We start from the raw sequence: 14,836 nt of genomic DNA, 5'->3' as shown, positions 1-14,836 counted from the left end.
AGGATGTGCAACTATGACATGCAACTATCTACTGGGGCTTTGGAAGGAAAATAAATAAAAAAAAAAATTAAAAAAAAAAAAAAACAAGAGAATAACCATTTATCTTAGTATGTACAAACAAGAGAATAAAAGCCACCTCCAATTCTATCATCCACAGAAAACCAATGTTGGCATTGTAATGTATTTCCTCCTAGTCTTTTAAAATATATATTCAGGGCCAGCCCTGTGGCTTGGTGGTTAAGTGCGCGCGCTGCGATGCTGGTGGCCTGGGTTCGGATCCCGGGTGCGCATCGAGGCACCACTTCTCCGTTCATCCTGAGGCCGAGTCCCGCATACAGCAACTAGAAGGATGTGCAGCTACGACATACAACTATCCACTGGGGCTTTGGGGGGAAAAAATAAAAATAAATAAAATCTTTAAAAAAAAAAAAATAATAAAATAAAATATATATTCATACAATCTCAGAAATTTAACTTATGAGAAAACTAGAACCTAAAAACATTGTGACTATCCCCAAGTTACATAATCTCTATTAAATATATTTTAAAATCCATCTTTTCCCATTTACGGTAGCCCAATCAAATAGCGTAAAGAGAAAAAAAATAGATACGGTATTCTCTAGAATTTTTTTACTGAGTGGTGAAATTATAGGTTAAATTTAAATAGATCAATTCAAGTCATACTGTTAATAATGTAAATGTTTTTTCCTTGCCCTCGAAACTTTTTACCAGACCAAACTTACGTTAGTACCTACCAAAGAACAGCCAGGTGGGAGGCCAGGTTCTGGAATCAAACGTTTCTGATTCGAACCTTATTTACACAACCTTAGGGAGCTCAGGGCTCGGTTTTCTGAACTCTAAAATAAAGACAATAAAAGTGTCGCTGTCAAATAAGCATTATGAGGACTAACTGAGAGAAGTCACCAAAAGCCACAGCCTAGCACATAGGGAATCCCACTGTCACCTGCTAACTGCTGCCTCTCGACTGAACCACGAGCTTCTGGATGACAGGCTTCATTTACCTCTAACTCATCTTTTTGTTCCTGCCATGAAGCAAAGTAATTGGTACAAAAAAGGAAATCTATATATTTTTTTCATTTTAAGTTTGTTTTTTGTTTTTTTTGTTGTTGTTGAAGAAAATTGGCCGTGAGCTAACATCCATTGCCAATCTTTCTCTATTTTATATGTGGGACACCGCCACAGCATGGTTTCATGAGTGGTGTGTAGGTCCGTGCCCAGGATGTGAACCCGCAAATCCTAGGCTGCCAAAGCAGAGCGCGTGAACTTAACCACTACGTCACCAGGCCAGCCCCTCATTTTAAGTTTTAAAAGAGAATTAATGGTTGAAATAAAAACCTAATGAAGGTTTAACAAACGACCATCTATAATGAATATATATCTGTGTGTGTATATGTGTGTATGTATATAGTCTGTATATTTATATGTGTGTGTATGTGTACATGTGTATATATATTTAGACTGTCCATTTACAAAGCAAGTGAAAGGTTAAAATATTCCACGATTTTTGTTGAAAAGTTTTGTAGATTGTATTTTCGAGTTCTGCCCCAGTTTAAGTACTAAAGTTACTGCTTTTCTTGTTTGTTTTGCTGTGTTTCCCAATTGAGAGCACCATGAAGATAGAAAGACCTTGAGTCAACTGATACCTTCCTGGTTCAAACAGGACCCCACAAACCAGCACAGAAATCTGGAGCATATGCCCTATTTCAAGTTATAAATAAAATCTTTTTGTACAAACAGAAACAGTTCCTGTCAGGACCAATACCACACAGCCAACAGTGACGGAAACTCAATCAAGAGAAGCCAAATTCCTGTTTTTAGACTGAAGAGTAACTACCCAATGTTCTGTTGGGTTCATTAAGGCATCAGTATTTCTGGCTTAACAATACGTGCATGGAATTATATATCACAATTTTAGAAATAACAGAATTAGTTAAATGGCAAAATGAAATTATAGGTAACAAACAGATTTACTAAATAGTTGATTAATTACTATATAGCTAATTGCATTCACATCTTGTAGGTTTGTTTCTCACTAGGACAATTAACACCTGACCACAGCTGTCCACAGGGAGAATCACAAACTGGCCCACAGATATATTTTGTTTGGCCTATGCCAAAAACTGGGAACTGTCACATAGAAATCCAGATATCTAGCTTCTTTTGAAAATAACAATAACAGAAAACAAAAAGTAGAAGATCTGAAACTGTAGGTCCACAGTCAGCAGAAATTGAGCAATAAATGTGTCTTTGGGTTTGCTACAGTCTCCACCACTCCCTATGGTCTCACATGACCCCAATTTCAATTTCTGACATTGCCTACCCGGCTCCTATAGGCATCTGAGTTTGCAGCCCTTGTTGCAAGTCTCAGTGCCATTCCCAGTCTTCAGCGCATTCACTTCTGTAGTATCTTTTTTAGTTTGGACTCTCTTGGCCTTTGTCAACTGCGGGGGCTCTCCAACTCCATCTCCACTGATGCAATGTCCATGTACGAAGACCAGAGAGCTTTTCACCTTGAGCTGCGACATATTTGCCTCTCTATTTCCCTTTTCTGCTTTTTCTTTCCTCCCTTCTCTTTGTTGTTCAAAGCCAAAAGCTGAGTGCTCAGTGAGAGAGAATAACTAGCCGCTCTCTCAAAATGGAATGGGGGAGGGGATGCTACATTCTGCTCCTCTATTAGAGCAAGCTCTGGAAATTCTACACAAAACCTAAACAGGTCCCTTCAGACCGTCAAACTTTCCCCTCCTTCTGTGTTTTCCTGGGGCTGAGCACTCACAGAGGTACACAACAGAAGGATCCCCTGGGCCAGGGTGCAGCAGCTAGCTAGGAGCCCATGGGGGTGACAGCTTTAACTCTTCCCTGCCCACTCTGTGGAAGGGACACTTACAGACCTAGCTGCACGAACTCATCCACTGAAATACATAGCTTTCCCTTCTAGAAAAGTTCTCCTTCCTAATCAGTCATTATGTATTAGCTAAAAACCAACTGTACATAACAGTTATGGGGGATAGTCTAACTTAACATCATTTATTTTTGTATGCTCCACATGAGTGATATAGACCCGTGGTTCTCAAATTTCAGCTGGCACCAGAATCACCTGAGGGACACTGCTTCCTGGGTCCCGCCCCACCGGGTTTCTGATTCTGTGGGTCTGGGATGGGACCTGAGAATTTACATGTCTAAGTTCCCTGCTGATGCTGATGCTGAAAAAGTAAGTTCAATAGTGACAAGATGTTGAGAGGCACCACATACATGTGGCTGGGAGAGAGTTTCTTGAAAAATCTGTCTAAAAATGTCAGCAGTCAGGTCCATAGTCATGCATTTATAGGTGCTGATTAAGTGTCCTGATTAGACGGTACTGAACAAGAATGAAGAGCTTCTCCACCTCCAAAAAGGGTCTCTCTTTACAGATCAGCTTTATAGAAGGTTCTTCAGCTTGGCCTAAGGGGTGCTTAAAACCAACCATTTCATACCATACGTCTCTAGATGTCTTACTAGCAAGGAATCTTTGTGTTTTTTCAAAATGCTTATTACTAACAATTTTAGGCTTTGGTGTAGACAGTCATTTTCATAAATGCTACTCACAGTTGTGTCATCTGCTCACGGTTAGTTTAAGCCTCCAGTTGGAATCCTTGTTAAGACGGTGCTGACAACCCCAACAGGTGTTACATGAAGTCTAGACCAGTCTACACTCTAGCTCTCCTCTGTGTCAAAGATCATATTCCAGGTATGATTCTCTTTAACACATTGTCATATAAAATTACTCTGCAAACATGAAAGACTGTTCAAGAAACGGGTTAAAATGGAAGTCACAGAAGCACACCACACACACACACACACACACACACATCCAGTCCTAAACCCAAAAGCACTGAATTTCCCCTCTGCTGCAAATCTCTGAAAATAGGAAATAGAATGTTTCCTTTCACTAAAAGGTTTTCCTCAGGAAAGCATGATTCAGATGATCATAATCACCGCCTTTTCTGACAGATAACACGTAGGGGTTTTCCTCTAAGGGGGCTGAGATATTCTCCTTGGGGAGGGGAGGGTGACATTCGGTGTGTGTACTAAGCTTCCAGGTTATTCTAATATAAGCCTACCTCTCTTCAATTCTCTCCCACTCACTCCTACCCTGCTAAGCGATGCATTAAGTGTTAAAAAAATGCGTTCAACTCTTACCTGTTGAAAATTTCTCAAACTACCATCTATCTAACCAAAAGTATGGTGACTCTATTTTCTAAAGGAAAATTAGGATAGTCTGTCAGTGGAACAGAATATTTTAAATCACATTTATCTACCAGTTCTTTTGACTCAAATAATTTTAAAGTTTTCATATAGAAAGCTTTCTAATTTTTACAACCTACTGATGTGCATTTGAAGGAACTGTTTTGTTCTAATAAACACCACCGCGTTTGCCCTTCTGATCCCAGGTTAAAAACTGTTCAATCATCCATTTGATGTCAAAGAAAACAAACTAGGCTGAGTCCACTTTCACAAAAACCCTATTCATAGATGAATAAGCAGCTTCAGAAACTGTAGCTCCCGGCAAAATGTGCCAGAAAAGAACAATGATGAGAACAAAGCACGTGAACCCAAAAAGAGAGATTGCCTCTCTATCTTAAATGACAAGAGAGTAATCAGCATGAGGGGAGGGCAGGGAGCTCTCTTAACCCTGGTAAGGAAAGAAAAAATAAATAAATGAATATACATCTCCATTTCAAATATAATTTTAAAACTATCTGGATGTGAAGCTATCAATGAACCAACTGTACCTAGAACTTGGCTTCTCAAATGCTGATGCCACCAATACCTTAGTTCAAGACACCATCCTCTCCAGAACACTGCAATGCCTTCCAGCTGGACTCGCTACATTCATTTCTGCCCCAAGAATCCAAATCAGATCATGTCACTCCCCTGCTTTCTGAAAAAACTGAAAACTAGAAAAACTGCAAACACTTGACCAAGACTCACAAGACCCTACATGATCTGGAGTATTTCTTTCACCCCAGCTCCACCCACCACCACCCCACCCAGCATCCTTGTTCTTCATGACTCCATCACACTTCCTCTCCTCAGATACTCCAAGCTCATTCACACCTCAGGGCCTTTGCACTAGCTGTTCCTTCTGCCTACAGTGCTCTTCCCTCTAATTTTCCAATGGCTGTTTCCTTCTTGTCATTCATGTCTAAACGTCATCTTCTCAGAGAGGCATCCCTGATGACGCCATCCAAAGAAGTCCCCCACTCGGTCACTCTCCTTCACATCTCTGCTTCACTTTCTTCTTGGCACTTATCAATAGCGGATATTTCCTTGTTCAGCTGTCTCGTTGTGGTGGTGGTTGTTATTGTTGGTTGTCCTCCCCACATCTACCACATAAAGCATGGACCCAGCTGGACCCCTGCACCCTGAATACAGCTGGATTTCCAGTACCTAGAACAACACCTGGAACTCAGTACATCGTCAGTAATTATTTGTTGAATGAATGAAACTCTCTTTTTACCACAGGGTGGAATTTCTCATCGACCTAAGTATTCCTCCTAAGCCCATTCCAAGAGAGCTACTAATAAACCTGTGACACCACCTTCCTCTAAGACCTCCAGGGCCCTCAAAGGAAGTGAGGGAAGTGTCCAAGGAAACAATGAAGAGAAGACAGAAAATGGGGTTGGTTTAACTCAGCACCTATATACCAATAAAAAAGAGGATGGAATTGTCATAAATTATTAGTAAACATGTGGAAAGTGACTATCATTAAATATTTAAGCAAAAATAATCCAATTATGCTACGTATTAACTTAGCATCATTGTGAATTAAACAATAATGTGTGTGAACATTTATATGCCATGCATTGTGCAAAGTGCTTTCTCTATTATCTCTTTTAATTCTTTTTTTTTAATTTTATTTATTTATTTATTTTTCCTCCCAAAGCCCCAGTAGATAGTTGTATGTCATAGTTGCACATCCTTCTAGTTGCTGTACGTGGGACGTGGCCTCAGCATGGCCGGAGAAGCGGTGCGTCAGTGCGCGCCCGGGATCCGAACCCGGGCCATCAGCAGCAGAGCGGGCACACTTAACCCCTAAACCACGGGGCCGGCCCAATCTCTTTTAATTCTAACTAAAACCCTGTTTTTAGTTATTTGGTTATTATCAGTCCCATTTTACAGAAGAGAAACTAAGGCAGGCTTGGAGAAGATAAGTTACTTACCCAAGCTTTTGAACCAGTTAGTGTCAGATATGCAATTTGAATCCAGTTCTATTTTATTCCAAAGCCTATGTACTGTTCACTCTAGCTGCCTTTCTCTCCCAAAGCGGTTAAAATGAAGAAGCTGTGAAGAATCAGACAGGCAGAAAATGGGGCCAGAAAAACTGCAGGTGCTGTTTAAGAAAGTTAAATGTATTTATGTATGTGTGCGTGTGTATGACTCTACCAAATAAGAAGTGTTATTGTATCACATAGACCAAAAAATTGCAATATAACACTCCAAATAAAAATCAGAGAGTCAACAAAGAGAAATGATTCATTCCATTACTGAGTTGCATTGTGAAACAACAGAACAGAATCAACAAACTACAATAAAACACACAACTGGCAGTAAGTGTGTTGAAGGCTCAAAGATCAGGTTCAAATATGTAGGGTCCTGCTGAAGCTGTGTAACTAAGAAGAGAAAAGGAATGTGTCCCGCGAGTGTAAACTCTGAGGGGATAATCAGGAAGCACCAAAGTCCAAAGTTCTTCGAAGCTGTCCCTTCCCACACTTGTCGATTGAGAAAGAACTAGAAGCATCCACCTTGGCCAGAGGAGGATCCAGGAGCTGGACAGAACCACAGAACAGAAGCCTGGAGAGTCTGGTCCCCACTCCCGGCCTTTGACCTCGGGCAACTCATTTAACATCCACAGGCCAAAATGTCCTCATCTGCAAAGGAGATGCCTTCACTGGGCATCTCTCGGGCTTGTGAAAAGAATCAAATGAGAACAAATTAAATAAAACTTGCTTTATTCATTAAAAGCCTAGATAACGGCTAAGCCGGTGGTGAAAACTCCAGAAAGAGCACGTAATGAGAGTAAAGAGGGAAAGCCAGCTGAGAACAGGAATGTCCCAGAGCTGGACCACAACAGGCCAGGAAGGGTCCATCGACGCAGTGACACAGAAGTGGCAGGACAGAAAAGAAAGGCCCTCGCAGCTCTACGAAATGATGTGAACGCAGAAAAGGGAGGCACACGTGAGCATGCAGAGGTCACCTCCCAACCTCCACGGGTACAGAACTGAGGCCTCGGCACAACATATACTTTCAAATTTTGAGAACTGCCCTGGTTATTTATTCCTTAAATGACATTCAGTGTCTTTTTCAACAACGAAATGCCCACAAATCAGCTAAGTGTGGTGAACCCCAAGAAGTCACAGACTATAGGACAGTGTGACTGGCCAAAAGTCCACCTGAGCATCTGAGACAAATTACAGCCACCATGCCCACTGACCACCCCACAAGTCCCTTCTTACTGCTTCTCTTTAAAAAAAAAAAAAAAAGAGCTTGTTATGAGAACTCTTCAAGTCCCAAGAAATATGTAAGAAATCTCAGGGGAAATGTCTCATTTAGTTTGGAGAATTACCTGATGCTGCTGCTAGGTGGTGCTTATAAACAGAAGCACACACCCTAGGATTGCTTTTTTGCTTTAATTAGCTGCCAAGTCAAGCATCCTCTAAGTGTCATCACTGCAGAACTTAAATAAAATAGATTGAGCCCAGGTCAGATCAGACAGCAGGACCCACCATCGGGGTGTGAAATGCATTTGCAGCTGCACGCTGGAGCAGTGCTGCTCAAAGTACACGCCCCGGAGGATCTTGTTAAAATGCACATTCTGATTCAGCAGGCCCGCGCTTCTGCATCTCTAACAAGCTCCTGGGTGATGCGGATGCTGTTGGTCACGGACCGGGCGCCAGACAGGGGTCGGCAGTCCACAGCAAGAGCCAGTCCTAATGCCGTGCTCGCTGGAAGTCCAGTTATTACAAGAAAAAAGTTGAGAAAATATGGTTTGAATTGATTTACCCAAAGAAGGCTCATGACACTGGCAAAAGGCATCTATTACTCAGCGAACCAAGAACCTTCCTGACCAGATGCAAGTCCTGCCCGGGATCCTGTGAGTAGTTGGCAAATGGCAGAGAAATCTCTTCGGCACCAATTGGTGCCCCTGAATGGCAGGAATCAACCTTATGACAGACCTGACTGCTTGGAGAGAATGATTACGCCCTGGAGCTACAGGATAAAAGAGGAGAGGAAGCAATAAAAACAAGGAGTAGTAATTTATTGAGAACTTACAAGACCACAGTCAGGGGCAGAACTGGGATACAAACCCAGAGTCCGATCCCAGAGGCCACAGGCACCACTAAGTTCCAACGCCTGATACAAACCGTGGAAGAGAAGACGTCATGGAGGAGAGGAGAGCATTTAAGAGCACCACCCATAAATATGGGACCCTGAGCAAATACTTTCTCTCTACTTGAGTGTCTTCGTCTTTACTATGGGCTATTAATCGTTAGTACACCTCACTGCGTTTTCCGAGGATTAAATGAGAGAGTCTAAATAAAGCACTTAGCACAGTGTCTGACACAAAATAAATGCTTCAATGAATGTTTTTCTATTATTATGATTAAGAAAACTCTATGGCTGGAGTCCAGGAGATAGAACAGAACCAGGAAAAGAGCGGGATAAAGAGAAGAGTTGTTGACCCATGGCCAGATGGTAGACCTACAACTGCCAAAAGAAAGGACCTCCCTTTTTCAGTGACCAGAGAGGCTAAAGGAAAAAGTATAACCTAACTGGAATTAGGATCACAAAAAGAACTGGCATCCATGAGAAGGGCCTCACAGAGCTAGGTGGTACACTTCAGTTGACAACATACCAGATCTCTATAGTTAAGGTGGAAATTCCAACTCCTCCGTGACCATACTGCTGCTGTGCCACATACTAATGGACATTACAGGGAAAGAGCAGTGGCCATGGGCAGATTACAGAGAATTGGCAAATGCCCTGAATCCTACAGGCTCAGACCTCGAGCAAGAAAGCCCCCTTTACTCTTGGTTGGTGATGGGGAAATGTTACCCATGCCAGCAGTGTCAGAAGCTGGCCAGAGAGACTTCTGTTCTGGGACTAAACTGGTTTTATAGATGTGCTCACTCAACACCTATTGAGAGCCCGCCCATTGCAGACAGATCACTGACCAAGGGCAGGACGGACAGGGCTATTGGGACAAACCAATGGCCCTTCCTCCTTGTTGATGATACTCTCCGAAGGCCCGAAAGCAGAAACACAGCTCAGGTAGTTGCTTTTTACAATGCAACTTCTAATATTTAAGTCAAGCTTAGAGACAAAGACCTCATATAAGTTAAGGTTTTGACCTGAGAAAGCTTAACAGGAATGAAAATATAATACTATTTCTAAAACAGGGCTGGGCCCGCCCCGTGGCTTAGCGGTTAAGAGCGTGCGCTCCGCTGCTGGCGGCCCGGGTTCAGATTCCGCACGCGCACCGATGCACCGCTTCTCCAGCCATGCTGAGGCCACGTCCCACATACAGCAACTAGAAGGATATGCAGCTATGACACACAACTATCTACTGGGGCTTTAGGGAAAAAATAAATAAATAAATAAAATTATAAAAAAATAAATAAATAAAAAATAAAACAGGGCTGACCCATGGGCTGGATGAAAGTGGGAAATTGTGACGGGTCCTACTTTGAGAACTGATCTATGAAAATCAGTACATGTCAATGACTATGTGTCAGACACTCGTGGTTGCCTACCAATATCTAGTCTCCCCATCGTCCTTACTGAACAAACTCCAATTTTTTTGAGGGCCACAATGAATCCAACTTAACAAACACTAGGGTGACCAGCCTCCCTTGCAGCATAAGGCGGCCACCTGACAGGTCTGGCAACTAAGATGTAAGCCAAGTCACTTGATGGAGCTTCTAGGAGAGCTCTTTAAAGGGGAAGACTTGGCTACCACGAGTCTTTTCCCTTCTCTGGGTCTCCTTTCTCCTGTCTGGTATAGCAACGTGCTCCTGGAGGTGGAGCCACCATCTTGCATTGAGGCATTAAGTATGAAGATGAATGCCACATGCTAAGTCACATGCTAAGAATAGCTGAACAGGATGACAGAGGAGCCTGGGCCCCGGCCAGCACCACAGAGCCCCCATATGGTCCTGAATTCCCTATCTCCAGACTTCTTTTGCAGAAGAAAATCAACACTCCCATTTGGTTAATCCACTGTAAACTGGGTCTTCTGTTATGTGCAACTGACCTTCTTCTCATCTGACACACGTTGTAAAAGATCATTCGCTTTGCAAAAGCCTTTTCTGAGTCATCTGAAAGGCAAGGTGCCATGAAGTATGAATTAATTTGACTTACAAATAACTTCCCTGACATATACCCCGAATATGTAGAATAAGGCACACACATTGCCGGGTGCCTTTCCTCCACTAACGTATGATATTAGTATCTCACATCATGGGAACCCTAAAGGTCTATTCATCAATGAGTGAAGATTCTGAGTCCTCTAGGAGTGACCCTGGGAAGAACCTCCTGAGAAGATGGAATGGTGAAGCTATATCGCCTGGGGTCAAACGCTGCTGTCACTTCCCAGCTGTGTGACATTGGTCAAGGTACTTAGCCTTTCTGTGCCTCAGTTTCCTCAACTGCAAAATAATAGTTCCTGCCTCAAAGCATGGTTATGCATATTAAATAAGTTAATACTTGTAAATGCTTTGACCTGTGCTGACACACTGCTGACACTCACTGAGGATCTACTAGTATAATGATAAAATTGGTAACAGGATAGCTAAAGATTAACACAAATAAAAACTATTATAATAAAAAATAATAATAACAAAAGCCAGATGAATTAATTCATTCTGTAGACATCAGCCTTTTTCCTAATGCATGCACCTGCCTAATAACATCAACATGAGAGCAAGCTGTCGCTTGTGGACAGGGTTAGATAGTTTTAAACCCAAGCCTTTCTACAGCGTTCATAATCATCATACCCATACTCATGCAATACCAAGAGTGGCAAAGTCTACATGAAGAGCTGCTTATCAGTAGGATGTATTTATAAAATGGGAGTTGGGTAGAGAGGTTAGCAAAGACAGCTAAAAATAGTCCTATAAGCAAACAAGTTTGCATAAGTCAATAGTTAATTAAAAAGTCAATACTTTTACATCACTACTATAAAAAATATTCAAGTCATGTGTCACGCAATTTGGCAGAATGTAGCCTCTTGTCATCTAAGAGTTAGCCACACACTTGCTCCTTCTATCTTTTCTAGATTGTAACACAGAAAGTATCCAGGTCATCCTATGAGGCTGTACTTAAGGGTCCAAAAGGGCACAAGCATTCTGTATAAAGTTGCCACGTGCTAACCACAGGTATGTGACCTAATCAGTAACCAATGCTCCGGACACCAAGACACCGAAGCACCCACAATTGCCCTTTCAGGTCAGCAGGAAATTTTCCCTAGACGAAAGCACTCGCAGCTAAGTCTGAAGATCAAGGCAATGGGATACCAAAAACATTTTAATCTGCTCTTCCTTTTAAAAGCTAAACGAACATAACAGGATATAAATTTACACTTCTCCTCTCTCGATCCCACGAGAGACCCAAAAAAAAGACAAATCTTGTGGATGTGAAGATCTCACTCCATAATCTTCCTGTGTGCCTGTTTCCATTTTTCTGATTGTACATTATCAAGTAGGTTGGCAGAGGCTCAGGAAAGGCAAAGAGTGATAAGTTGTAACTCCTTCCTTACTCTGGAGCAGTACGGTCCAATAGAATATAATGCAAGCCACAAATGCGAGCCACAAGTGTAATTTTCAATTTTTTTGGTGCCACATTTAAGAAGGTAAAAATAAACAGGTGAAGTTAATTTTCATAATAAATTTTATTTAACCTCATATATCCAAAATACTGTCATTTCAACATGTAACAAGTATAAAAAATCAAGATAGTTTACTTTCTTTTTTCCCTGCCAAGTCTTCACACGCATGTGTATTTTAAACTTACAGCATATAGCAATTCTGACTAGCTGCATTTCAAGGACTTAAGACCCACGTGTGGCTACTGGCTACCATATTGGACAGAGCAGCTCTTGAGGTCAAAAATTGCTGAAATCGTCAGTATCTTAAGTTGCCTCTGTGATGGACATACAAGTAAAATAGATCAACCAATTCAGTCTCCGAAAGTCAGTAGTTGGGGAATCTGGTAGTATCTTAAATGGGGGAATACACCCCATTTCAAAATAAGGTCTGAATATTTATAGCTTTTAAGTTAATGTTTTGTGCCAACCACTAACAACGCTATTACTCTTTACCCAATATACCAGTGTTTGCTGTTTTCATCTTCATATTAAGAGCCCAGGAAATTTTGGTCCCTGGACAAACCTCTTCTCAGGAAAGAGTGTATCCCTTCCCCTGTCCCAGAGCAGCAGGAAATGGTCAGACATACCCCACTGACACATCCCATACATTTCATACATGTAGGACACCCCATTGCATGTGGTCTCTGTGTACTACACCGGCAGGAGAAATGAGATGTAAAGATGACCAGTGTTCACTATGCCGCAGCCACGGATGAGCGAGTTTGAAAGATGACCTGATCTTACCAGTATTACCTACCTCACAGGCTTACTGTGATGACCAAGGGCAATAACAGAGAGAGAGCTCTTAGCAAACTGTAAAGTGCTATACAATTCTAGTTATTATTATTGAGAAAGGACACCATTCCTCACCTGGAAGACCAGATAGAAGAAAGAAAAAAACAGTAACTTGAAATAAGAGATGCTGAGCTGGGAGAGGAGGGAGGAACCCATGAAAACATAGGTTGTTCTTGGTGGACTCGTTCTCTTGGAAGAGTACAGAGAGGTTTAAGGAACCTCTATCACCTTTCCCTGGAAATCTTGGGAGTTACCAAAAAGTAAGGGTGACAGCTCAGAGTACAAGCTTCCACCCCTGCTCGACCCCCCATGACCGCCACACCCCCGCTTTCCCTCACCCCAAATACAGCATAACTCAGGCGAGTGGTTCAAAACAGTTCGATTCCTTCTTCCCAGGGTTTAAATGTGGCCTAAAAATGCAGCGCCACCGGGGGTACTGGCGCCATCCCGGAGCAAAAGTCGCCGCGGCCCGGGGAGTCTGACTCAAGGTTTCTCGCCAGCGCGAACGCCTGTGTTGGCACTTGTGCTGCCCTCTCGCCTTCTCCAACAAAAACAGAGAGGCTCGGCGAGCCGCCGGAGTCTCCCTCTACCTGTCCAACACCCTCGTCCCGATGCGGACCGCTCTGGGCAGGCGGCATTTACGAGGTCCGCGGGGAGTCACCCACACAAAGGCGCCTTGTGCCTCTGCGCTCCGGGACGGGCAGCCGGGGCGCCGGGCACCGCACCCAGGCCGGGCAAGGAGGGCGCCCCTGCCTCGCAGAGCCCCCTACCCAGTCCCGAGATCGGCACCGCCAACCCTCACCCTCCCTAAGAGAGGCCATCCCTACTCCCCAGTTTAAAGACGGGGCTCCCCTCGGCTTGCCACAACCCGCACCCCCGAAAGGAGGCACAAGAGCTAGGGGTGCACAGGCCACTCCGAAGAAGTTTGCATTGTCACCACGCTGCGCTTTCTCGCCTGCAGGAGCGGCTGAGCACTCCCTACCCCAGCTCCCCGCCCGCCCCATCCCCGGGGCTGGAGACGCCGGGCCCCCCGGGTCCGCTCACCTCTGGTCCAGTCCACCACTTGCTGGGGGCTCCACTTGGTCACGGGTTCCATGGTAAATGGCTTCGCTCCCCGCTGGGCTCGAGTCGGCGGTGAAGTCCTGCTGCCTGCGCCCGCGGCCCCTTCCCGGGAGAGCGCGCCCTGCGGCTGGTCCCCGAGCGCCCCGTCAAGGCTGCATGGCCGCGGTCAGCGGCTCATCCCCGCGCGGCTCGGCCAGCGCGGCGCGGCCCTCTCCCCGGCACACGGGACAGCCGTGCGGCTCCTCCTCCAGCTGCCACCGTCCAGCGGCAGCTCCTCCTCCTCCCCCCGCCGCCGCCGGGAGCCCGGGCACAGCTGCTGCTCCTGGGCGATGGCAGCTGCGGGGACGCCGGGCTGCGACCCCAGCCCCCCTGGCCTCCGCTCGGCGCGGGACCCTCCCGGCCCGGCTGCTCCCCGCTGCTCCTCTGCAGCCACGGCCGGGATCACTTCCTCCGGTGCTCGGGCCGCGCGCTCCGCTCCCCGCCCAGCTCCTCCTCTTCGCGGCGAGCTCTCCCGGGGTCCCCGCTCCGCGTGCGCCGGCGTCCCCGAGCCTTCCCGCCCGCGCGTCCCACCTCCCGCGCCTCCCTCTCGGTCGCACCGGGGCAGGGTGCAGGCCAGGGCGTGCGCGCTCGGGTTACAAAGTTTCAGCTCCGCTCGCTGCTCTCGGCATAAAAGAGGGGGCGGGGCCCAGGGCCCAGCGAAACTCGTGGGAGGGGGCGGGGCCGCCCGAAACGGCCGCCTCTGGTTACTTTCCCTCTCTGAGCCCTTCCCGCACACTCCCGGAGTGTCCTGGGCCGTACTTTCCTTTTCAAGGGGCGGGCAGTAGCTCGGGCGTGCGTCCCGGAGAGCCCGTTGGCCAGGGTGAGGCCCGGGTCCTATTGGTAGAACAGTCTGTCTCGGTATGAGCAACAATATACACACACACACACACACAAAGTAGGATCTGCATGTTCTGTTCATTTTAAATGCTTTGTATCAATCTTGCTCTGCGATTAAGCTTTCCTTATTTTAAATTTCTTAAGGTAAAATTATTTCACTTTATATTTTGGATGACATAG

At 45.0% G+C, this 14,836-nt stretch overlaps 1 protein-coding gene across 2 annotated transcripts in view; it reads right to left on the bottom strand.

Moving 5' to 3' along the window:
• Positions 1-14,404, bottom strand: part of CNKSR3 (CNKSR family member 3) — a 91,367-nt gene extending 76,963 nt beyond the window's left edge. Inside the window, exon 1 of one of the 2 annotated variants that reach the window (XM_087425116.1) lies at positions 13,763-14,404. In XM_087425116.1, coding sequence (XP_087281242.1) covers positions 13,763-13,814 — 52 coding nt within the window. In that variant the 5' untranslated portion in view covers positions 13,815-14,404. The remainder of the gene's footprint in view (positions 1-13,762) is intronic. The other variant, XM_004440697.3, reaches the window with a different exon arrangement.
• Between the last annotated feature and the right edge of the window lie 432 nt (positions 14,405-14,836).

Source organism: Ceratotherium simum, chromosome 38 (assembly GCF_057802395.1).
Source record: "Ceratotherium simum simum isolate JZ-2026a chromosome 38, ASM5780239v1, whole genome shotgun sequence".
Taxonomy (NCBI): domain Eukaryota; kingdom Metazoa; phylum Chordata; class Mammalia; order Perissodactyla; family Rhinocerotidae; genus Ceratotherium; species Ceratotherium simum.
Note: the sequence above shows the minus strand (reverse complement) of the source record. Positions and strands in the feature narration are given on the sequence as shown.